General features: G+C 38.1%; 1 protein-coding gene across 4 annotated transcripts in view; it reads right to left on the reverse strand.

Moving 5' to 3' along the window:
• The window catches only part of LOC128013213 (partitioning defective 3 homolog), a 421,775-nt gene that overhangs the window by 191,846 nt on the left and 205,519 nt on the right, over positions 1–24,410 (reverse strand). For all 4 annotated transcript variants that reach the window (XM_052596022.1, XM_052596020.1, XM_052596019.1 and 1 more), the window contains 4 exons: positions 24,087–24,212; positions 19,730–20,070; positions 12,243–12,382; positions 10,512–10,640 (listed from right to left, as the gene is read on the reverse strand). In XM_052596022.1, the coding sequence (XP_052451982.1) occupies positions 10,512–10,640; positions 12,243–12,382; positions 19,730–20,070; positions 24,087–24,212 (736 nt within the window). The remainder of the gene's footprint in view (positions 1–10,511; positions 10,641–12,242; positions 12,383–19,729; positions 20,071–24,086; positions 24,213–24,410) is intronic.

Consider the following 24,410-nt stretch of genomic DNA (forward strand, 5'->3'; position numbering starts at 1 on the left):
TCATTTATTGATGTCATCTTGAATGCACAGAGATAACATGACCAGATCCTGAGGCTCATTGTTGTGTCATTCATCCAGGACCATCACCTCATCTTCCAGCATGATAATGCACGGCCCCATGATGGAGGATCCGTACACAATTCCTGGAAGCTGAAAACAATTCTTGCATGGCCAGCATACTCACCGAACATGTCACTCATTGAGCATGTTTGGGATGCTCTGGATCGGTGTATACGAGAGTGTTCCAGTTCCTGCCAATATCCAGCAACTTCACACAGCCATTGAAGAGGAGTGGACCAACATCCCACAGACCACAATCAACAACCTGATCAACTCTGTGTGAAGGAGATGTGATGCACTGCGTGAGGCAAATGCTGCTCACACCACATACTGACAGGCAAAAACTAAAGTGTTGCGTTTATAATTTTGTTCAGTGTAAATAAATAAATAGATTAATTAATTAATTCCTAAATAAAACAATTAATAAAAAAAATAATAAGAAAGAAAGAAAGAAAGAAAAAGAAAAAGAAAAAAATGTAACTTTTGTTTAAGTTATTTTACCTAAATCATTCTGAATAATAACTTAATTCAAAACTTTCAAAAACTTTCACAAGTTTTTCTTTTCTCAATGAATAATAACAGCGACTGCTTTAAGGGTCTTAGAGTACTACATTTTCTCAGCAGCTGTGAGAGAGCCAAGGTCCTAGTGAATGTGATAATTCATTCGCCGTTAAAAAAACCCAGAAAGACTGCCAAGTTACAAATAGATCCTGATAGCTATCTTGGCTCAGAAACGGCTCCATTCCCATGGTACAGAGCCCATTTTGCCGTCACGACATCTCCGATGAAACACTCATGCCAACAGCTGCCAGCAAGGACAGCAACTGGACCTCTCGAATATGCAGAAACTATAGAGAATTACCTCACTGCAACTATGACAGAGGCTTAAAGGCATAACTTAACTTTGAAAGAAAGATAATTATATCAAAGCCACTTTTAGGGACCCAACATGAGCTCCTGAATAAAGTGGAAGCTTCATTTGAACGTTCGGTCGTCGTCTTAATAATTCCCTAAGGGTCTGACTGTGGTGTGGAGATGGATGGGATGTGGTCAGGGTTATGACAGATGAAACCAACGGGCTGTAATTTGGGCTAAAACCATGGGGACACACCCATTAAATAAGAAAGGGGCTAATTATCTTAATCAAGCGGGATGCCCTCCTGCCCAAGCTCACTTCCTCCACTGGCCGTTGCTATGGAAACAGTCAAATGGGTTGGTAACACAACAGATCTGGACATCATATGACACGGCAAACTCACATAAGAGCGTCATTCGTGCTTCAGGGACGGCTCATCAGCAATCAGTGCAGAACAACACCTGTCTGCAATCAACACATCCATCGACGAAACAGTCCACCAGGTTTAAAATCACAGCTCTGGCAATTATTGTGAAGTTGGAGGGCTGTGGATATGACATACACTTCAAAAACTTTCATTTAAAGGAAGTCTTTCTTGAACTTTTCGCTTTATAAATGCCATTAAATCAAAGAATGGAAGAGAATCCAAGTATTTTAAAAGTCGTTTCAAGTTAAGCTTCTTTTAACTTGAAAATCAGTATGTGAAACTCAAAACAGTGAGATTTACTGCAACTATCAAAAATGCCTATCTAACATTTGTATTTAGAGCAAGAAAAACTAAAATTGTGTGGATGGACAGCATTTGTATACAACATATTATAGTTCCTCAGTTCTTAAAAACAGTAGACAGTATGCCATAGTGAACACACCAATGCTGTTTCTGTTTTAAGGCTTCCAGTGAATGATTGCTACAGCTCTCAGGCAATCAGAGGCACTTGTTGAGCAGGAACAAACATACTTCCTTCTTCCCAGAGCTTACAAAAGAGCTCTCTCGACCCTTCCCATCAAAACATCCAGCAATCTCTAATTTAAAAACTAGTCTAGTCTCCAGTGTTCAGGTAACATGCTGATTTGATTTCTTCCCCCCTTTGAGTTACTAAACTTTCCCACATCCAGTGAACAGAACAAAAGCAAATATGGATGCATGGGGAAATAAATGTTGAACTCTGACTTTTCTGCTGGCACTAGAAAAGACGAGTGTGCAAGTGTGAGTGTACAAAGTGATTCCGAGAAACAAAGATATTATCTGCTGTGACCATTTGAGAAGAAACAAAAGTTGGATTGTTGTTGTAATTTCTTAACAGCTGAACATTCACAAAATCCTTCCAAACCACTTTTAAAAATAGAAATGTTGTTCAGTGAGAGAAACTGGAACAAAACAGGAAATGAGAAACAATAACTTAAAAACAATAACTTGCATAGTTCTGAAACAAGTTCATGAAAAAAAAAACTGATTTTCAGATGACTGGCAAAACGGCTGTCACTAGCGGGATATCAAGCCAACTCATCAGCCATATTAAAATAGAACCTGTCACACATTTGTCTGGATCTGCCCTCAATAGACACCATAAATCCAACTGTCAGTAGACATCAGCGTTCAAATTAATTGCGCAATTAAGATTCTCTTAGCTTGGCAGATCCAGCCTCTAATGGATCCGTGAAAAGTCTGAACTGGTCATGAAGAGGAATTTAATGTAGTGTTTAATTACTGTTCTGTGCCGAGCTGAAACAAGTTTCCCGTACACCCTGTCATCTGGACCGCTCTGGGAGATTTTGGATTGGACTGGCGTAGCCAAGAGCTTGCAGTTAGTGTATGTTTGAACAAGGCAACAGTCGTGAGCATCAACTCCAGCTTGGAGAGAGCGCCAATTGACTACAGATGGGCGTATTATTTGAATGTGAATACAAAAAGCTCTCCGTCATTCATAGGGTTATTTTCAGGGAAGCTGAGCCAGAAAATGATGCATATGAAATCGTTTCAAGAGTACAAAAAGGCTTCGAGATCAGCTTTTCCAAACAAACCAAGTCAAAACTGTGAGAGATTTAATTCAGATCTGTCAATGTTTCCACGAAAGAATTTGACTTGCAGCAAGGCTCATTGGAGACTTCCTGAAGTCAAGACTAGGGCTTTGCATTTTGGTAATTTGGGCTACTCAAGTGCTCTACAGATAAATCAGCCACAAGTATTTGGGGTGAGCCATGGGTGCACCATTTTATATTGTCAATCTATGTACAATGGCATCAGACAGGCAATTAATATGTGTCAAATGTGAAACTGTGAAAATGCCTCAAGAACCATGTTTTCTATTCCATTCCTTGTAAATAGTTATATTCCATCTAGAAGTGATGTGCATAACTACATATATTCAATATTGACTAGTAAGATGTTTGCCTAAAAAAGTCCACCTCACTGGTAAATTAGTTCAGTTTTGGACTAGTAGTCTAGTAGTTCCCCTTCAGGAACTCGAGCTGCATCCGAAAACGCTATGGGAACGCCCTTCAGTATTACCAGCTCTGAATAATATGTGAAATCAGTCTCATGAATCAGCGTGACCAGGAAGCTATAAAAGCTTGTGAGGTGGAGCGAGCATCAGATTTATGTCATTCAGCAAAGCTCTGTGTGTCAGTCGCTATTTGTCGCTTATTTAGTGTTGTTAGTCCACTGATAAGCTCCATTATATCAAACCTCAGTCAAGAGAAGTTTTGGGCTAAAGCAGGCAGCATTCACATTGTGTGTTTTCCCCTGCACTTGATAATATAGTGAGGTAGGGACACATGCAGTGTGCTGTCTGCTTGAGAGCGAAGCACGCAGAATCAGCTCTCGAGGGAGTTGACCGTTTGTTACTGCTTTGTTTCACTCTCAGAAGGCTCTCTTTGAGGAGGGAGCCTTCACTAGAGTTTCTCGCGGTGCCGTTCCCACTTTTGTCGAGGCGGAGCAGTGGCTGTGCTCGCAGGTTTCGCATGAGGAAACTGTGCACCTTGAGGTGGAAACCTTTCACCTACTGATGCGAAGGACTGCCATCTCGACCCAGTTATTTGGGAGTTCCTGCAGGCCCTTGTTTCAGCAGGGTTGACCCACTCCACCCTGAGGGTCTACCTGGTGGCCATTACAGCCGACCGCGCCCCTCATGGTGGCCATTCAGTGGGCAGACACCCTCTGTTTACATGTTTCCTTTGCGGTGCACTAAGGCTGAGTTCTCCAGCCAGAAGAAGCTTATGCTAAGTGGTTGATCAGAATGCTATCCTAAAATTTGAGTCCTATGATCTCCACTCACTTTTGGGAGTCCAGGCTCATTTGAACCAAAGTATTGCAGCCTCCAAGTTCGTTCCACCTCACATGCTTTTATAGCTTCCTGGTAGCTACGTCACCCGCCTATGACATCACACCCATTCATGAGACTGATTTCAGTTTTTATTCAGAGCTGGTCATGTTGAAGGGAATTCCCATAGGTTACATACGTAACCTAGGACGTTAACTATGGCACATTTCCACAATCTAGCTACTTTCAAATGCAAGCGTATGAGTGTTAAGCACAAAGGAAGTCAATGTTTACAGTGTCCATTCTGGGTAAAAAAAAAAAAATTTTAAAAGATAGTAAGTAAATAAATGAATAAATAAATAAATAAATAAATCAAGCAAGCACAAAAACTAAATGGAAGCAAAGTGAAACAAAACAAAAAGCAAACAAAGCAAAGCAAAGTGAAACAAAACAAAGGAAAAACTAAACAAAAGCAAAGCAACAGAAAAACAAACGCAAAAGCAAATCCAAACAAGGCATCCCTGTGTGTCCATCCCCACCCAAGACGCCTTGCTGCTACCAGTTACTTGACTCAACATGCCAATGTCAATCAACACATCTTAATCTTTAGCTGAAAGAGGTAATTCCTATTTACGTTTCTTCCTTTGTTTCCTTCTGCCTGGTGTTGCTGATGATTTCATGATGAGTATTTATTTTGCAGAGGGAAGGAGGTGATATACAATCTCCGCTTATCGCTCTGGCTTAGCATCGGTCACAAACACACGTATATTCTAAGCATTCTCAGCAGTGCCCACTGGGAGATCAAAAGGAAAGATAAAATGCAACCAATGCAGACCAGACAGCAGGCAGAACGCGGTGGGTTTTTTGTTTACTCGATGGAATTGCTTGTGTGTGTGTATGCGTGTTGTGTTGTTCTGATGCCCTCACACCGCCGCTGGCCACATTAGTGTGCCGGATAATTGTTTTTTTCTGACATGAATGATTCAGCAGCAGGGTGTTTGTCAGGCCTCGGAGTGTGTTCGTGAATGTGTGTCTTATCGAAGTGGCAAGGTAAGATTTCATCAAGTGCAAGATGTCTGTCAAAGCTCGTTTGCTCCCTTGCCGCTGTTGTCAGCTCTCTTTTTTCCCGTCTTTTCTCCACAGTGGAGTTTTTGATGGCTCCCTGAGATGCCTATCACATCTCTCATTCTTTCCCTCTCTCTTCATCTTCTGGTCTATCCGTCTCCTGCTGAGTCGCGCTCCCTCCCTCTCCTCCCAGATCCTCCCACTTTCATCATTTCAACTATTTCTTCACCCACACTGACTATCCAATGCTCCTTTGACATCCCTTTTTTCAGTTCTCAAGCACAAATGAATGGTTTATATTCAAGGCTCTCTTCCAATTTCCAAAATAAACAAATCTGATGCAAATGTTAAGGTGGCATGGTGCTCCATAGTCTCAGACGTCACTGCCGTTGAGCGCCAACAGACTGTTTGAGGCCAATTTTATGCATGCGGCACACATAATGAAGCTCTTGCAAAATCCAATCTGATTAGCGTTAAACAAATCCTGAGCATTTGTGCATAGATGATTTTACTGAACTGCAGAAAACAAAGCCCTATTTACAAGTTTGCAGACTTCTTCAGTGGCCCTTTTCCAAAGATGAGCTTGTTGTTAGATTTACCAACATGTTCTCACTCCCAACTTGTCACATATTGGCGCTTGCTCAGGATCATTTGGCATCAGTTTTTAATGCGTTAGGTACTCTTTAACCATATTTTTTTAAATATAAACAGGTTACTCCATTACCTCAGTTGTTTGCCTTGTGCGTCATATCCAGATGACCTTAATTCGTTGCGTGCATTTGTAAAAGTAAGCACCTAACCACAATTTCTCAACAATATAAAACACGTAACAGGGCAGATAAAAGTACAATCACAGAAATGTATTGCAAAACTGACCAGAAAACAGTATGAGTATTATAATCAACGTATGTTCTATTCCAAGTTTTATGAAGCCATACAATATCACAATGTGAGGAACAGAGTGAAAGTTATCGCTCAAAATGTTAACATTAACAAAGTAATTTATCATTCAAAAGGTAAATCTTAACATTAACATTTTGCAATCAGTCACAAAACACATTAGAATCAATGCAATTTTGCAATCAAACCTGACATAATGCTTCTTCAGGTGGAATTTTGGATGGGGACCGTGATCATTTTTAGGTCTGTTCCTTCAAATTATTCATGTGGCTTCAGAAGATCTTGAATGTTTGCATTTTATATATATATATATATATATATATATATATAAAGTGTAGTGGTGGTCAGTAACGGAGTAGCTTTACTTCGTTACTGTACTTAATTACATTTTTCAAGAATCTGTACTGGAGTAGTTTTATTTTAAGTAACTTTTACTTCACTACATTCCAAAGCATAAGATCGTACTTTTTACTTCACTACATTTCATAAAACATATCGTTACTCCTTATAATATATGACCCATCACGGAAACCAGTGACACAAGTCAGCAGCACAACTTTCGAGCAAAATGAGAAAGAAGCGTTTTGTTTTGTTTTTCAAAATTGGTGATTTTCGTTTTTTTGCGGAATCTGTTAGTTGAGATCACGAAGAAGCCTCTCCGTGTTTGCTTAGCAGTATTGGTATATTTAAAAGCGTACATTTTGAGGTTGAAATCGTCTTGTTTTTCGGAGATTCTAGCATGCAGTAGGGGCGTGTCATTGTCTGTGTATTTCCATACTGGATAAGCTGGCTTTTGTTTCTTTTGTTATTGCCCCCGCACTCCAAGGGAAGCTAGGCTACTTATTACGCAGCGCTCTGGCCGACTCTAGCTGATATCAAAATTCAATGAAGATGGACGCCGCAAAGATTATTGCAGACGAGCTGAACCATGGCTGTTACACTGTAAATGTTTTGAAGTACTTCTTCGACAAGCCGGATGCTTATGAACAAGCGCTCACTGATTCTGAAGACGATCTGAGCGATGATGAAAGCGGCATAATAAGACTGTATAATATCCCTAATCTACAACTGAGTGAAGATGACGACGAGGAAGAATGTATTGTACTGGCGTCAGATGAGTTGGACTGTAAGATATCAGAGGCTTATATTGATATTAACATTTGATGGGGATAAAGACAGAGAAATGGGGAAAATCAGTAGTTTATTATACCTATCTGTACTTTTACTCAAGGACTTGATTTGTGTACTTCGTCCACCACTGATAAAGTGTGACTATATTTGCATGTATATTATATCCTTTGTTTTATACTGACAAATGGTAAGGTTTACGGGTGGTGTTGGGTTAGGTGCTCAAAATCTCAATAGGATATATTTGTGTATTGTAAGTTATGCAACTAAAAATATTGTAGATGTTTAAATTGAAAGCATCCACATATGACGAGTTGGGAGTGAGAACATGTTAGATATGCTGAGGTTCTGAGAAACAGAAATGGAAAAAAAACAGAGTGAGCGATCAGTTGTCCTTTGGCCTAAGTGAATGCCAGAGGAGAACTGGTTGTCGCTTTTGGTCTTCCATCTGAGCCAAAGGTAAAGAGAACTGATCCCCAACCAGGCCAGAGGTCAACTGGTTCCCCATCTGAGCCTGGCTTCTCACAAGGTTTTTTTTCTCCATTTCTGTTTGGATTCCTTGTCGCCTTTTGGCTTGCTTAGTTGAGGCCTAACTACACTTAGCTTTCAGTAATTTATCCAAATGAACACACTGACACCATCAGATCAGAAGAAGACTTGACACCAGTCGTGGCACATCACACTAGCATTAGGTGGGAAAGGAAGACTTCACTAAGACTCACCCCAAAATGGGTCAAATTTGTCAACAAACCTCAATCTACCTGTCAGGAGCAGCAAACCAAGCAACAACTCAGTTGTTTAATCTCGTGAGTATCTGACACTGACCATGACATGACCTACAATTGCACTCAACTAACACCAGCCCCTCAGCCACACTCCAAGGACAGCACTTCATCGATTCCGGCTCAACAGTCTCTTTGGAGTTCACTGAACATGCCGATGGTGCGGCCTCCTCTCTCGCTTCTCTTTCTCTTTTTCTCTAAAGGGCGAGGGCCGGCTAGGGGGCATCAAAGCTCATTTTTCTGCGACTCCCTCAGGACCAGATTTCGCCTGTGAGCAAAGGTTAAAGCTGACACCCCATCAATAAGTCACTGCCTCTGCCAGCCTGCATTTGACGCTTTCGTAAAATGTCTGCAATTCCCTCAACACCTTCAAGGCTAATCGTATGCGTGCAGATAAATGAAAATAAATAAATAAGATCCCTCAGCATGTTAGCGGTTAGCATTGCTTGTTTTTAGGTTCCGTTTCATAAAAAGTCCTCCGTTCTGATATTTTCCCTCCTGATGTCATTATAATAATTTGACGTTAATTGCGTTGTGCATTTGAATATCATAAAGCATAGACTAAGTGCTTGGCTGTGTTGATTTATTAGACTGTAACCTGTCATTGTGGCAGTGTGTGTCACTCAGTCTTTTGATTTAGAACTTGCCCGATGATGCGTTAATAGTCTGGCTCTGTGATTGGTTCACATGACAACGTTCCCATAGCATCGTATTAAACCACCACCAGACCTACAAAATAGCATCAATAACCCTCCGCTGTCCTCTATCTCTCCACTTTATTTGCAATAACTGTCAGCAGTAGAGCGATGCGTTTGTAATCTGATTTTTATGAACATACTTGTATGGATTATTGAGATCCTTTAATGCCTGAATGGGGTGTGTTGAAAAACCGAAGCCTCCTGAATGTTAATGTGACAATAAGAGTAATGAAGCGTCCAACAGTTTATCTCTTCCTTCGCTTTCTCTCTTCCCACCCCTGTCGTTCTGATGTCTTAAACTCCACATTTTAAGGGGGAGCTGATGAGAAACGAGGTGGAGCTGGAGACTTGGTGAAACTGTGTCTTCATGATGGTGTCTTTAATCAAATCTTGCCGGAGCCAGAGAAAGGAAGTCAAACCTCATCTTCACCCGCTCTCAATCACCCCAAGCTTAAATAAGTCCAAAATCAATCAGCCTGCGCTTGAACTCGTTTCCGGGGATGTGTTTTTCAAGCCTCTATGAGGATGTCACACATCTGGCCTCTTAGATAGGTTTGTGTTTTTTTCCTTTTAAGAGAAATAGCAGATTCCTTAGCACTCTGCAATTGGATGACAAAGACATAATTTCTCTGAAAAACTAAATTTTATCTAAAATAGAAACACATGCATCTTGCAACGTAATTTACAATATATTGTTAACATGCTGAGGCAACAGTTGCTTTTTGGCTTTGGTTCTTAAAGACTTATTGTGATTTGTGTTTAATGTAATTAATAAGTGCAATGCTGTACCGGGTGCGCTACAGAGCAAATTTACTACATTAGAAAAGTGAAAGTGAAAGTAAAGTGACATTCAGCCAAGTATGGTGACCCATACTCAGAACTCGTGCTCTGCATTTAACCCATCCAAAGTGCACACACACAGCAGTGAACACACACACACACCGTTAACACACACCCGGAGCAGTGTGCCTTTAGCCTGTCTTGGCAGTCCCAATGAAAGCACACAATGTTGATTGAATCTGTATTGCAATTTTGATAGGAGACATAGTTACCTGCAAATTCAGGAAGCTAGTAGCTAACAATTGAATTAGCCTTAACTAGCTATAAACATATGGACAATAACTAACTTGGACTATCTTGCTCAGCATGATTCTCTTCTTGATCTAAAAGAGCTACAACTGACTGTAGAAGAAAACCATTAGCTCTAACTGTGGTCAGTTTATGAATGAACCAAAAGCATGCATTGCATTCAAATTTGTCTTTGGACGCATTTTGCAACAAATCAAGCTTGCATAGCTAGAAGCATTCATATATCAGGGTTTAGACTTTAAAAAGCCTTCCTGTCATCAACAATGCTAAGTGCAAAGGAGGAATTTTACTGATGCTGTAAACAACAGATCACTGAGAGAGCCAATGGGAACATTCAGCACTGGGTCAATTCAGAAGCATCTTCATGGAATGTCGACCAAGAAAAAAAATAAAATAAATCTGCATTCAAATGTCAAGGCAGCCCAGAGTTCATCTGCACTCCTGAATTATCTATTATGGAAATAATGATGACTTCAAAATGAGTTAAGGTGGGTGGCAGCTGCCTCTATGGCACACATGTTACCTAAATAGGCCAGAGGCAGGGAAAGAGTTGAAGAGGCCATTTCATGGTGCTATATGAACTCTGTGTGATATCAAGAGACCATTTATGGCCATTGTTAAGCCATTTTAAGATGGTTGCACATTTAGTTGTGTGTGGGAGTGTGTGACTCACCACTTCGCGGGGCAGGAAAGTGTCTTCTTGTCTGACGATGAGAAGACCTACAGTGCCTCCCATGGGAGTCGAGCGCAACAGAGCCACAACCTCCTCCTGAGTCTTACCATTCAGATCCACTCCGTTAACCTGCAGCCACACAACACAGAAATCATCAGAAACATAACCATCTGACAGCCAAAGAGGGCTTTTTTTGTCTTAACAACAAATTCAGGTTAGTTTTGCATTACATACTATTACAGCTTTTATATATATATATATATATAAATATATATATACACACACACACACACACACACACACACACACACACACACACACACACACACACACATATATATATATATATAGTTTTTATTTTAGTTTAGGTTTTAGTATTTTTTTTACTTATAAGTTTGTTTAATTTTTTTTAGATTTAATGATTTTTTTATTTTATTTAATTTAATTCAATTAAAATTTTTGTAATTCTACTTATTTATATCAGTTAGCTGCTGGGTTATTATAGTTAAAACTAAAATAAAACAATAAAAAAGTTAACCCTAACCCTAATCATTTTAAATACTTTAAATAAATGAACATTTTAATAAAAATAATACTAATACTAATATTAATAACATAAATAAACTTAATTATCGATCTTTATTTTCTTTATTAAACTGTTCCTTATTTCAGCCAGTTGCCAATATCTTTATTTTATCTTGACCTACTATAATTAAACTGAAACTAAAACTGAAATAAACAATACAAACTATATAGATATAATAATAATAATAATAATAATAATAATAATAATAATAATAATAATAATAATAATAATAATAATAATAATGAGAAAAACAACAACATTTCTAAAACTTTAACTTAAGTTAAAGGGTAAAGAAAATATAAAAATAAAAACGAATTAAATAATGAAAAATAATGTCAGCGTTACTGCACACAGTATTTACACACACACACACACGCACACAGACACACACACACACACACACACACACATCATATTAAAAAGCTTGGCCTGTGCAAAAGTGGCACTGCAGTCAAATCTGACGTTCCAGATGATGATGTGAGTCATCTGAAAGCGTGTTTAATAAAGCAACAAATAAAACCTGACTTATATTTTGTGTAATTATATCCGATCAAGCATTACAATTAATTGCAGTCACATTATTGTGACCATGACAACAGGAAGTACTGTCCTGATATTTCTATGGCAACATAAAGGCACGGGGTGAAGCGAAAGCACTCTGAAAGGCCTCGACTCCATTAAAGCGATGAATCAGGGTTGGTTAAGCCAAATGGATGACGTTCTGGCTCCACGGTAGCATCTGGCTTCAGAGCCTGCAGGTGTCCTGCTCCATTTCTAAATGAAATAGCCATTGTTGATTGGCTGTCACTGTAAATCAGCCATCAGCTAGAGTTCTTTTTGTCCATTCTCTTTTATTAACCTTTTATTCTCTCCACAACTAAAAAGGAAAGTGCATCTCACAGAGGAGAGAGGAAAACAGTGGATATCTTGCCTCTGAAACACAAAGCAGAAGGGACTAAGAGGGGAAATCCTCCAGAAAACAAGAAGTCATCGGACCCTCTGTATGACACTGAATGTTTTCTATATAAGAAAGGCATGAGAAAAGCTGTATATGGTGCTGAATGTTCAGGAAGCAGTGAACAGGAAGAGGAAGTGAAGGCCGTGTGATGTCACTCGTTCTCTCAACCGCTTCCAGGTTTTCTCACCTCGAGCAGCCGGTCTCCGGCCTTCAGACGGCCGTCCTGGATGGCGGCTCCACGCGGGAGGATGTTCTTCACATATATGGGGGCGGAAGCGCCAATCGGGACGTCTCTGGAGGTGATGCTGAAACCCAACCCCTCTGGACCTGAAACACCAAAACAACAAACAATACATGTGTAAATCAGCCACAGAGCCGGTCTACAGACCAGGCTGAGAGGATACGCTGCCCTTTTTAGGTTGTAAAATGTCACTTTTTTATATTTATGTATCATTATTATTCTCTATATTGCATAATTTAAACTTTTCTTGAAAAATTTTAACTTCCAAAAAGGCTTTTAGTTTTATATTTTCAGTTTTCATTTTCACTTCATGTTGGTTTCAGTAGTTTTGTTATGTATTTAATAATATTTTGTTGTTGTTTGTTTGTTTGTTTTTCACAAGATTTGGAATATTTCTTGGTTGGAAATACTTTTTTTTTTTTCATTTTAGTTTGGTTTAGTAATTTTGTTATGTTTTTGTTTTTAAGATTTTTTAAAAAGTTTTTTTATATATATTTTTTTAGTTTTCAATTTCATTTTAGTTTAAGTTTGAATAACTTTGTAATGTGATATGGTCATTTTTATAAGTTAATTTAGTTTTTGTTGTTGTTGTTGTTTTTCAGTTGCATCATGTAGTCATATAAATGTGAAAGTGACGTGACCCATACTTTCTACGTGAATGTGATGCAAACTGTAATTTATTTCTGTGATGCTCCACTGTATTTTCAGCATCATTACTCCAGTCTTCACATGATCTTCAGAAATCAGAATAATATGATGATTTACTGCTCAAGAAACATTAATTATTATTATCAATGTTGTGCTGCACTGTACTTTTGTGGAATGAATTGTATTTCTTTTCTTTTTTTTACTCTTTGATTAATAAAAAGATTGAAAGGACGGCATTTATTTAAAACAGATATCGTTTGTAATATTTTAAATCCTTTTACTGTCACTTTTAATCAATTTCCTTGCTGAATGAAAGCTGTACGATCATCTCTTTGAAGAACAGCTTCAGTGTTGCAAACGTTTTATGAATTCTATATTTGAGACGGACTGCATATCGGCCGCAGTAAAATTACAGTCCTGCTCAAGTCTACTGTATCTAATAACTGATCTGAAATCCATCAGATGGATATTTTTATGTCTTTTAAGTTTAGAGAGGAAAAAAAACAGTCTTCCATGACCGCCTGTGCACACACATACAAATTACACAGGCAAAGCCCAAGCATATGGCAGCACAGACCCTAATTGAACGTTTCAAACCCATCTGTGTGCGCGGCACAACCTCACCATGACTTCAGATTTAGCCCCAAACCTAGCGGTCCCAAACATGACACCAGCTCCTCCACAACGCACGCTGTAGACATTAGCTTTTCCTCATTCAGAAGCAGGACAACTCCCTGCAAACCCAGGCTTTGAAGGGACTTGATGTGCACATGCATCAGGCAAATTGAGCTTTACAGCTCGCCACAGACGTTAGTAAATCCTGGAAAATGTAGTTAGGGGCTCAGGCGCAGGGTATGCGCAGCAATTTGCTCCCTGTCCACAAAATGACCTTTTTGGGAGGGCCAAATTAATACAAATAGGCAGATGCAGGAGAAGCCCAGAGAAAGAGTAACGGCCGGCACACACAGGGATCAGTAAGGTTGACCTTATCATCCCAACAACAGCTGTAATGGTCAAAGAAAAGGCAGTGCAGGAGAAACCGATAGACCGGACACGTATTTTTTATCTGGAGACACATTTGTAGCCCTCAGGACTGTCTGTGTTTGCTTATATCATATCTGGGGTATGTTGTGTTCATGGGTTGTGCCCGAAAAGGGAGTTTTTCAAAAGGTTAAATGCAAGATTCCAGCATCAAAGCAAGTTATGCTCAATAAAACAACACTTGTGACATGACAACACAAATTTAGTTTAGCGTCTGCCACTTTTTGGCAATATGCATATTAGTGTAACTTCAGTGGTTGAAAAAAAAAAGAAAAGATATTAACCATTTCTTTGTAAATATCTAAGTTATATACATTTTTCAGACAATGTAAATACAAAAAAAATATGATTTAAACAACTGCACAACAAATAGACACATTTAACAGAAGAATTATTATTATTTTTTTGTAAACGTTAAAATACGGTTTCAATAATACAGCTACAATACATAAACAATGTGTTAGTATGATTTTAGTGTCGAAAAGAATAAAAAAAAAACTGCCATACTAAGAAATATATAATTTAATCAACTTTACAACTGAAATAATAAACAAGTTTAACAGAAGAATTAACGCAAGTCATTTTAGTAATGTATTTCTGCAGCTCCATAATTTGGCTTTATTTACTTCCACTGTATGTGTCATTTCTAATGATTAAAATACTATTTCAACAGTTTGTAAATGTTGAAATACAGTTTCAACAGTGCAGCTACAAGATATAATCAATATGTGTGTTAGCATGATTTCAGTGTGAACGTTTTCTGTGGTTATAATCTGTTTTACAACTGTTTTTGCTATGGAATCATCATGTCATAAACCCCAAACTACAACTTAACTTTCACAGAATTTATGTTTATTTATTTATTTGTTTGGTTATAATGAATATTACTCCACAAATGCATTAATTTGAGCTGAACTGGTATTGAAACTTCAAGCTTCAAGAAACTTCAGCACTGGTCTGGGGTCAGTGGCTGTGCTGTTCTCTCAATGCTTTGTGCTTGTTATGATGCTGGGATAAATCTTCCAAGACATACGGCCACAGCTAGGAGAAGTGAAGCCAGATTCAATAACCAAACACCCACCTGATGGATAATTACTACAATCAAACGTTCAGCCATTAGGACATTCACTTGTTAACTGCTTACAATCAAGTAATTACAGAGATGGAACACTAATAGCCCCACACTAATTAATCACGGATGTGGCACGGTCTCTACCCAGGTTTTTATTCTCTTCTTTTTGTATTATGTGAAAGAAAGATAATAAAAATTTTGTATTTGTAACTGTTCCAAAGTCTTAAAGCTAAAAAAAAAAATCATAAAGCAGTATAGGCCCTACAGAAAATTACAGCTTGAGGAAGAAATTGGGAACATGTTCTGTGCAATCCATTAATTTATCAGAGGCTGAGAGAGAACGAGGGAGGAAAAGACAAATGAGAGAGGACGGTGTGGTCTTAGACCTCTTCAAATACTATTTTAAGACTATCATAACCCCAAAAAAGATAAATGGACTAATGGAAGGAAGAGGAAGACTCTTTAAATGAGTGAAGCTCCAGTGAGAGATATCTATATCTATAACCAATAAATCAGATTTGGCTTATTTTGAATTAAAATCTGAACATTGTAAAAACAGGATAAAAGAACTTATTCCACTGAGAAAAAATAAATAGATAGATAGATTGTATTATTATTATTAAACAATATAGTTAATATGAGTTATCATGCAACCCAGGAACACAACTAAAAGCATTTAAATTCAGCGAGAAAAGATTTGGAAAAAGAAGATGAGAAAAAGCGGGTTTTTTTACATTCGATTTTGACTGATGTGTTTAAAAAAGCCTCTAAAAGCACAAAGTGTGAGCTATTCAGCGCTACAGTCACTTCAGCAGAATAAACCTGGAGAATAAACAGCATTAGACACATTATTTTATTTCAGCAGAGCACCTGTCACTGAATCAAACTAGAATTTGATATAAAGACAACATTGTTTTTCATAAATCTAGAAGCTTTTTTCAATATCTGTTGGTGGTAAAGTGCCCAGAGGAAATAAATCTCTCAGCTGGCACCGAGGAACTGAAGGCAATCTGAGCGAGCTCTGACGGACTGAACAGACTCGACAAGGTTCAATATTTCCAAAAGTCAGAGAGCGTCCCGGGCAGAGAGCAAGCCTTCGGTGTTTGTCAGAGTGTGTGCTGTAAACGCTGAAGGATCTGCTGTATTTAGCCTGTAACACACGCTCTTCCCTCAGTCCAGCACGCGTGCCAGAACCACAGCGCTCAACATCTGCTGCTTGTTCATGTCCTGTCTCTCTCTCCATCTCTGCCAATCACAGAAGACGGACAGATAGTGAAGAGATTCAGGGCTCCATCATGCACTGGTGTTTTCCACAGAGGCCTATTAGTCAGGGCTGTGTCCCAATTTACCTAGTAAACTAGATTAGAATGTGTTTCGGTCACACTTTATTTTAGGGTCCAATTCTCACTATTAACTAACCATTAACTATGACTTTTGTTTCAATGAACTCCTAGTTTGCTACTTATTAATAGTTTATAAGGTAGTTGTTAAGTTTAAGTTTGTGTTTTACATCTAAAGTAAATTGCACTATTACTAATAAATTCCCATTAATGCCATTAAATTATAGTTTACAAAAAATGCTTGTCAGTGCACTTTAACCTTATTTCAAAGACAACATAATAATGAAATAACATATAAACATGTTCTATTTAACTGCATCAAAAAAACACTTAAAGGTGCTGTAGGGAACTTTTGTAAAAAAAAATATTTTTTACATATTTATTAAACCTGTCATTATGTCCTGACAGTAGAATATGAGACAGATAATCTGTGAAAAAATCAAGCTCCTCTGGCTCCTCCCAGTGTCCTATTGCCATTTGCAGAAACTCCATTGCTCCCGGTAAAAAATAACCAATCAGAGCTGCAGTCCGTAACTTTGTTTGTGTTCAAAATTTAGAAAAATGTACACTCAAAAAAATAACTCTTTGAACGAACATAAAAAAATCATGGAAAGGATTTCCACATGATTAATTTGCTTTATTTCAGCATTATGCAATTCTGTTACTCCAATTTAATGTACTTACATTGGGTCAACTTAATTTATTAAGGCTGATTCAACTTATTTACTATGGTTGGGCAAAGCTTAATTTAATAGTGTCAGCCCAACTAATCTGCAATGTTTTGGACAATGTTTTTAATAATTAAGTTCATTTTACAAAATAGGTTTAAGTAAAGTTAACAACCCTTAATAGAGTCAACAAACAACAAATGAGTTAATTGTACCTGAAAATGTTAATTAATGATGACATAAAATTTGAATAATGCCATTTTAGGAATGCCACCCCCTTGCATTACTGATCATGAGCAGCTGATTAAAATTACTTTTCATTCAAATCATTCTATAATTACAGCTTATCAAGCATATCACAAATATATTTAAATTGCAAAACAACATTTCAAACCGTTTGTTTCTTTGTTTGTTTTGTTCTAAAACTTATTAGAACAACTTAATTGCTATAAATTGTATTACTCATCTACCTATCTAATGGTGCTACACTTCTCCAAGAGGGTGACAGAATAACAATTACCCATAATACACTGCAGAAATCCTCAGCCAATGAGATGCAAGTCTGTGTTGGTTTCACTAATATGTTACCTTTACACAAAAATGTTATGTTGGATGAACAAATAATTTTTAAGTAAAGCTGACAAAACACACTTTTTTGTTGAATGAACTAGATTAAATCAAGTTCACATTGTTAAATAATTTTTTTTAAGCAATCATAATATGAACGGATTAAGTAAAATTAGCAAAGGTGAAAGTACATTTTTTTGAGTGTATATAATAAGCGAGTACACCATGAATCCATTTTCCAAACCGTGTTTTTAGCTTGTCCTGAATCACTAGGGTGCACCTATAATAAGTGTTTATATTCTGACTATTTTAGATTGCTTCGGGGATACCGCGGCGGAGTAACCCAGTACCTTTGTGATTCTTCATAGACATAAACAGAGAGAAGTAGTTCCGGCTACGATGTTCTTCCGCAAGACGCAAGCAGTTCTGTTTATTAACCGCTAGAGCGTCAAAAGTTCCCTACCGCAGCTTTAAGCCACTATTCCATTTAATTAAGATTTAAACTATAATACATTTGAATTTAAATGCCATTAACATGCAATTAAGTGTCTGAAAACACAACATTCAGTTGAGACTTCAGTATACTCATTTAAAGAATATTATTTCTGTAATAAATACTGTTTTTGAAAACCACGATAAAGTGTACTTCTCTTTCACTAAGATGCATCCCAATACTACGACAACACTAGATACTGGAAGGACAGTCAGTTGTGTTCTCTTCTATAAATATCACAGCCCAAAAAGGCAACAGACACACAGCATGCCCTCAAGTAACACCTAACAGACACTCCCTCTTTCACCCACTCTTGTCTTTTCAATTAAAGGCTAGCCCTCCCCAACCGGTGACATATTTCACACCGCTGAAGCCAGGCCCATTTGTTGTCAGGATTTAACTGTGTCTTTACCACTCGCTCTCCTGCTGCGTCAGCCTAATAGATGCCAATGCAACAAGCTCATTGACAAAAACACTTCTTTTGCTCTTTAATTTAAACCAGCCGGAGTGTGTGATTACATCACCTCTGAAACCAGGACAGGGTGACAAAAGAGCATCAGAGAAACACAAAGTTTCCAGCGTTTTCTTTCAAAAGCCGCCATTAGTCGAGATCAGAGGCTGTGCCGCATGCACGGTTATAGATATTCCTCCGATGTCTTGGTTTATGCATAAACATGCATGCGTTTGTGTCTGTTTGTGCTATCTCTGATAGACATTTGCAGTTGTCCCGCGGTGTGAAATGCTGAGACGCGGCTGCGGTGCAGAACGAATGGGATTTGGAGCCGTACGTGAGTCTGAGAGGAAGCTGCAGACACACTTCCTGACAATAGCAGATAGAGTCCTTTGAAGTACTAACTGAATTAGTTACACAATGCTAGTCACTACAGCAGAAAAGATACACCGCACAGATATCATCAGCTATTAAAACAGCAGAAAACAGAGGCAACTTCAGAGGAAAACTAACAAATAAATACATGCCAGATGAGTGCATCTCTGGAATAGTCAGTGGCCAAAAGCATCTGACATCAGGGTCTAATTTAAGATAAAACAGATCTTAATGTGATGTCATATAATTGCATTCTATAGAATTGTGTGCTTCCTAAATTGTTACAGTTTGATTATTATTAAAATCAATGGTTTGAAATGAAAAGTTGGCCATATCAGTGTTGTTGTTAACTAAACTAGTAATCTAAACTAATCTAAACCAGTAAACAAACACTAGTAACTCAAATAATGCTGTATATAATTCCAAAAATAATGCTTAATTATCATAATAAATTATACAAGTTTACTAAATATAAAATTATTAATATTAATACTGTAATAATACATAAACAATACAGAAATAATACTGGACCATGCATTGAACTTGTTTTCCAGACAAACACAATTACACACACGTTTGTTTGTTTATTTTTCTGCACATTTATATTAATTCTGCAAAAAGTCTACATATTGCATCTGGTCTGACCATCAGCGCTCTAGCTAGCAAATCTGACACGGTGGATATTTCAGTGAACTAGGTGAATGCACTCATACGGAACGAAAGGTCATGTGTCCTTCAAGTGCTGTGGGTCAGTATGATGAGACGTGTGTCACTGTACCTTTCCTCAGCTGGACGCTGAACTTGCGGCCGATCTTTTTCGAGTAGCCCACAGAGGAGGCGGCACTGGTGGGTCTGGAGGACTGGATGTGGGTCCTGTTTGATGAGTTTGCTATGTGTGGTAACGCGGGATAGCCCAGGGTGAATTCGGCTTTGGATATTCTCCGCGGGCCGTAGTCCACACCTCCTCCCACCACACTGGCCCTGTCCCCGGGGCCCGGAGCAGCCTGAAGACCCAGTTCATTCTGAGACAGCAGCTCGTATTGGGCTTTCTTCACCGCTGGAACCACATGGAACAGGATGAGTGGAGTACGCATAGCCTGTCTGAACAAATTCTGGGCCCTGAGGGGAGACACACACACACACACACACACACACATGTTTCAGTAAGAATGTATCTCGTTGTCAATTACTGAACAGGCTCATCCTAAGTACTGGGGTTGTTAAAAGCAGAGCACATGCAGAGGTCAAAAGGTCGGCTTGCTTAATCGCTGGCTAATTGTACTAGTACAGTTGGAAACAAGGTTAATTCACATTATCTGCTATTTCCATAATTGCAAAGCCTTGGGGAGGAAGCAGTGAAACGGATTAGAGGCAGGAAGCGGGATCTGTTTTCATAAGTGTGCCACATGGAGGACAAAAACAGGCCATCAGATCCACAGCACATGGGAAAAGGAATAACAAAAAACCCTGGATTAGTCTAAATCAAGCAATCAATCAATGAAGTGATGATGTATATGATGGAGTGGTTTAACTGATGCATATTAGAGACAAACACTCTCACAATTTATAGAAAAAAAGGAATAGTTCACCTAAAACTATTATTATTATTATTATTGATTATTCATGTACATTCCTCATTCACTTTTTGGTCAACTTTTCCTATAAACAACCAACAGACACATTGGTGCTGAAGGTTGCTGCTGCTATTTTGCATATAGATAGTTTAACCCAGGAACTTAAACCCAACGCATGTTCATGAAACAGCAGAGGAACACATAAGAACCATCAGAGTGAGTTATTTCCATCACAGACTCTTCATTAGATCGATCTCTGCATCTGGAGAGCAAACAGCGCCTCACATGAGGGGCGCCCATCTATTTTTATGCAAATGTACCCCCCCCCCCACCTCCAAACGAACGTGCAGACGAGCGAAGCGGTGACACACGGCTAATCACGCGACTCCCTCTGTCTGATTGAATAATAAATGACTCCATCAACGCATCATTACATTGAGTTAGATCAACCGCTGATAAATATTTACCCATGCAAACAATCCAATAAGATTAGAATATCGTTCTGAATTATAACTCCACGTGGAGCACAATCAAGAAACTGAGGGAGAGTGAGATAAAGAAAACATTGGTCTGTATGAATCCAGCAGCTGTGAGCGAGAAAAAGATGACAACACAGATGCAGATTAAAACGTTACTCTCTTGTGAATTGACTTTGCACGCATGGAAACCGTGAGTTTGTTTACAGATCACTAACATACCGAATCGACGAGGCAAAGCCCTGAGGGACGGCAATATATACCAAGAACAAAAGGCCCTAATATCTAATATGTATTACACTCACATTATCGACCCAATGTGTATGTAATTCACAAGGTCAAGTTTAATCCTCGACTCCGTTGGGTTTGTGTATTTAAACTAGCGGCAAAAGCCCTCACATATATATGGTCTCATGCAAAAATATAGCAGAGCAATTAAAACATAATAATGCTTTGGGACACTGGGGAAATTAACTTGTGGTGTTGGGTTTGTGTAAGCGGACTGAATGATGTATGTAAATTAGTTTTAGATGAGATTATGAATTATCCCGCAGCTGTGCCCTTTCTGTGCCCTGTGGCAAACCCCGGCCATTCATTCTCCTCATCCTCGTCAGTTTGCTCTCATCCATGTACAATCATCTGGACCAGGCTGAGCCGTACAAGAGGGCCAAAGGAAACTCTTGATGATAAATGTGGAAGGGCACGCCACCTATTTTAATATTCAAATTTTATTTTATTTTTATTATTATTTTTTTTTTTTTGGAGTTGTTTTTAAGGCCCTATACAATCTATTTTTATTCCATTTTATTATTTATTTATTTTTTACCCCACCCCCCACTCCTTTATTTATCTGGATTCCATTTTTTTTCTGCTTACATTTTTCTAAACTTTTTTTTAATGGTTAAATTAAATGTTATTAATCAAAAAGCATGTCTAAGTAATTTAAATGATGAAACATACAAAATTTACCAGCAATTTTTTTTTTTAAGTTTAACAAAAAAATATTTTTAAGGCCATATGATTTTCTTTTTTTATTATTATTCAGATTTATTTTTACCATATTCTTTTTTCTAGTGTTAATTTTTATTTTTATTTAGAAAAATAATTTGTTCATTTATTTATTCATGTATTTGTTAGTTTATTTATTTATTTGTTTGTTTTATTCAGAAATGCCGTTGTGCGTTTACTTTTTTCTGGTAAATAAAGTCTGGTAAATACTGTATTACTTGAAAATAATTATAATAATTCTCACAAGAAATGGTCAAATGCTCATAATTCATGTGTTCATGTGCTCATATATTGAGGTGGCAGAAGCTGAAAACACAATAAACGTCAAGAGTGTAGTAAACAAAACTGCGCATTTGACACTAGTCTAAATTGCGTTTTGGTTTAGGTGTACCGAACTACTTTTGATTTATTCATCCAAAAGGTGGCATATTCCGTGATATTATACTGTAAATTAAATATTTATGACCAGATTCTGTGATTCCATCCATATTTTCTGCATCACGGAAACCATAGGGCCCTGTTTTTTTTTTTTTTACAAATTTCTCAAATCCAGCAGATCATGTGTGAGCTGAAAGATATATTGCATAAGGTTTATCGTGATATGCTTTACAACCAGAGGTGGGTAGAAAAGATGTACTTTTTAAGAGTAGATGGGTAATTTTACACCAGTCCCAGCCTCAGACCATTGGCTGGATGTCTGATTCATAAGATGAGGAAAACACTCAAAACGAGACACACTACAGGAGTTTGGAAGTCATCATCTGATTGGTTGAATTCTACAGGATTTCTGGGACTCCTTATGACTGAAGATGAAGTTCTTGAATGAATGATTTATTGGTTGCATGCCAGTCTGTTATTGTAGACACATTGACTTTATATATTTTTACACCTCTAAACATGATGCTGAACAATAGAGACTGTGATTGGTTGTTTTACATGTCAATCAGACATTGGGTGGTTCTTGACCAATGAAAGCTGCAACAGGGTCCAGAGCTTCTGAAGGTCTAGTTTAGTGAGACTACGTTTATACTTGAGTTCATTTGAATTAACTTTTATTTAACTGAATTGGGTTACGTTGCTTTTGTTACTTTATTTTAATGCAATGAATGCTGATACATAAGTCGTTTATTTCAACAGCACTTTCTCTTTTTGAGTACGAGTATTTTGCTCATATGTATTTTGAAATAAACTAATTCTAGATTCTCTTCAAAGAATCAAAAACACCCAAACCAGATTTTAGATCTTTCTTTAGTTTCTTTTTTTTAACTCTTTCCTCACCAGTGTTGATGAAAATGTCCATGGCCCTACAAAATTTTGTTGTAGGAATGTCTGAGCATGCAATATGTCAAAAAAAGAAAAGAAAAATTGGATAGTTCTTGATGGGATTCAGAACGATTGATCACTTTCATCAACAGCACCAAAGCTTGCTTAGACCTAAACCACCTCTGGGTCGGCATTTCATCTGGGAACGTTAGTCAGTTTTGATTCATATGCTGTTTTATGTTTGATGATCACATTATTTTACATATTTATCTGCTTACACACACAATCTATTGGTTCTGCTTCTTCTTCACCGTGTTTTGATCTAGATATGCAATACTCTGCCAGAAGATGTGTAATAGTGCCTCTTATCGCATAACAGTGGAAACACGGAAAGCCGGAAAATTCAATGTTGGAAAGAGTTCGTGTCTGATTGTGGGTGGACATGATTTGTATATTCAATAACTGCAGCCATTTCGAAAAAGTTTTTGCAGGTTAATGTAAATAAACAGACATTTTGAACTGAGGAGGAAATTTTGAGCTATAAAAGTTAAAATTTAATAGATTATCATCACACTACACAAAGACAGATTTGTAATCAACCTTACAATAACCTCCCATCCACGAACAACTTCTGTAAACTTTAAACAGAGATGTTTAGCTTTGTTTAGTTAGAAAGAGATGAGATGAAAGGCTGATGGCAAGACTTTCAAAGCTCTGAGGAAAACTGAAAGCTCAGGGAAGTGTGGAAAGACAGAGAGGTTGAAAGGATCAAGCATAAAGAGGGTATCTGCGTCTCCTCCAGAGAGGGGCTTACTGTTCGAATCGGATGTTGCGCAGGTCTGCGTTATTAATCCGGACGATACAGTCGTTCTCCTGGAACAGAGCCTCCTGCTCCGCCTTCCCGCCCCTCTCCAGCCTCTTCACTAACAAGCCCAGCGTCCTGGAGCAGGCACAGCAGATATTAGAGACACTGAGCTCAGATCAGCTACACCACACATCACTGTTAGAGCCTGACACAGATGTACAGCTTCAGCCAGACGTGAGCTAGCCAAGAACGCAACGTTAGCTGCCATTTAATGGCACTACGCAATTAAAATCAATGGATTTTACATGTAAGGCAAGCTGTACATGCTGTTTG

Source organism: Carassius gibelio, chromosome B24 (assembly GCF_023724105.1).
Source record: "Carassius gibelio isolate Cgi1373 ecotype wild population from Czech Republic chromosome B24, carGib1.2-hapl.c, whole genome shotgun sequence".
Taxonomy (NCBI): Eukaryota; Metazoa; Chordata; class Actinopteri; order Cypriniformes; family Cyprinidae; genus Carassius; species Carassius gibelio.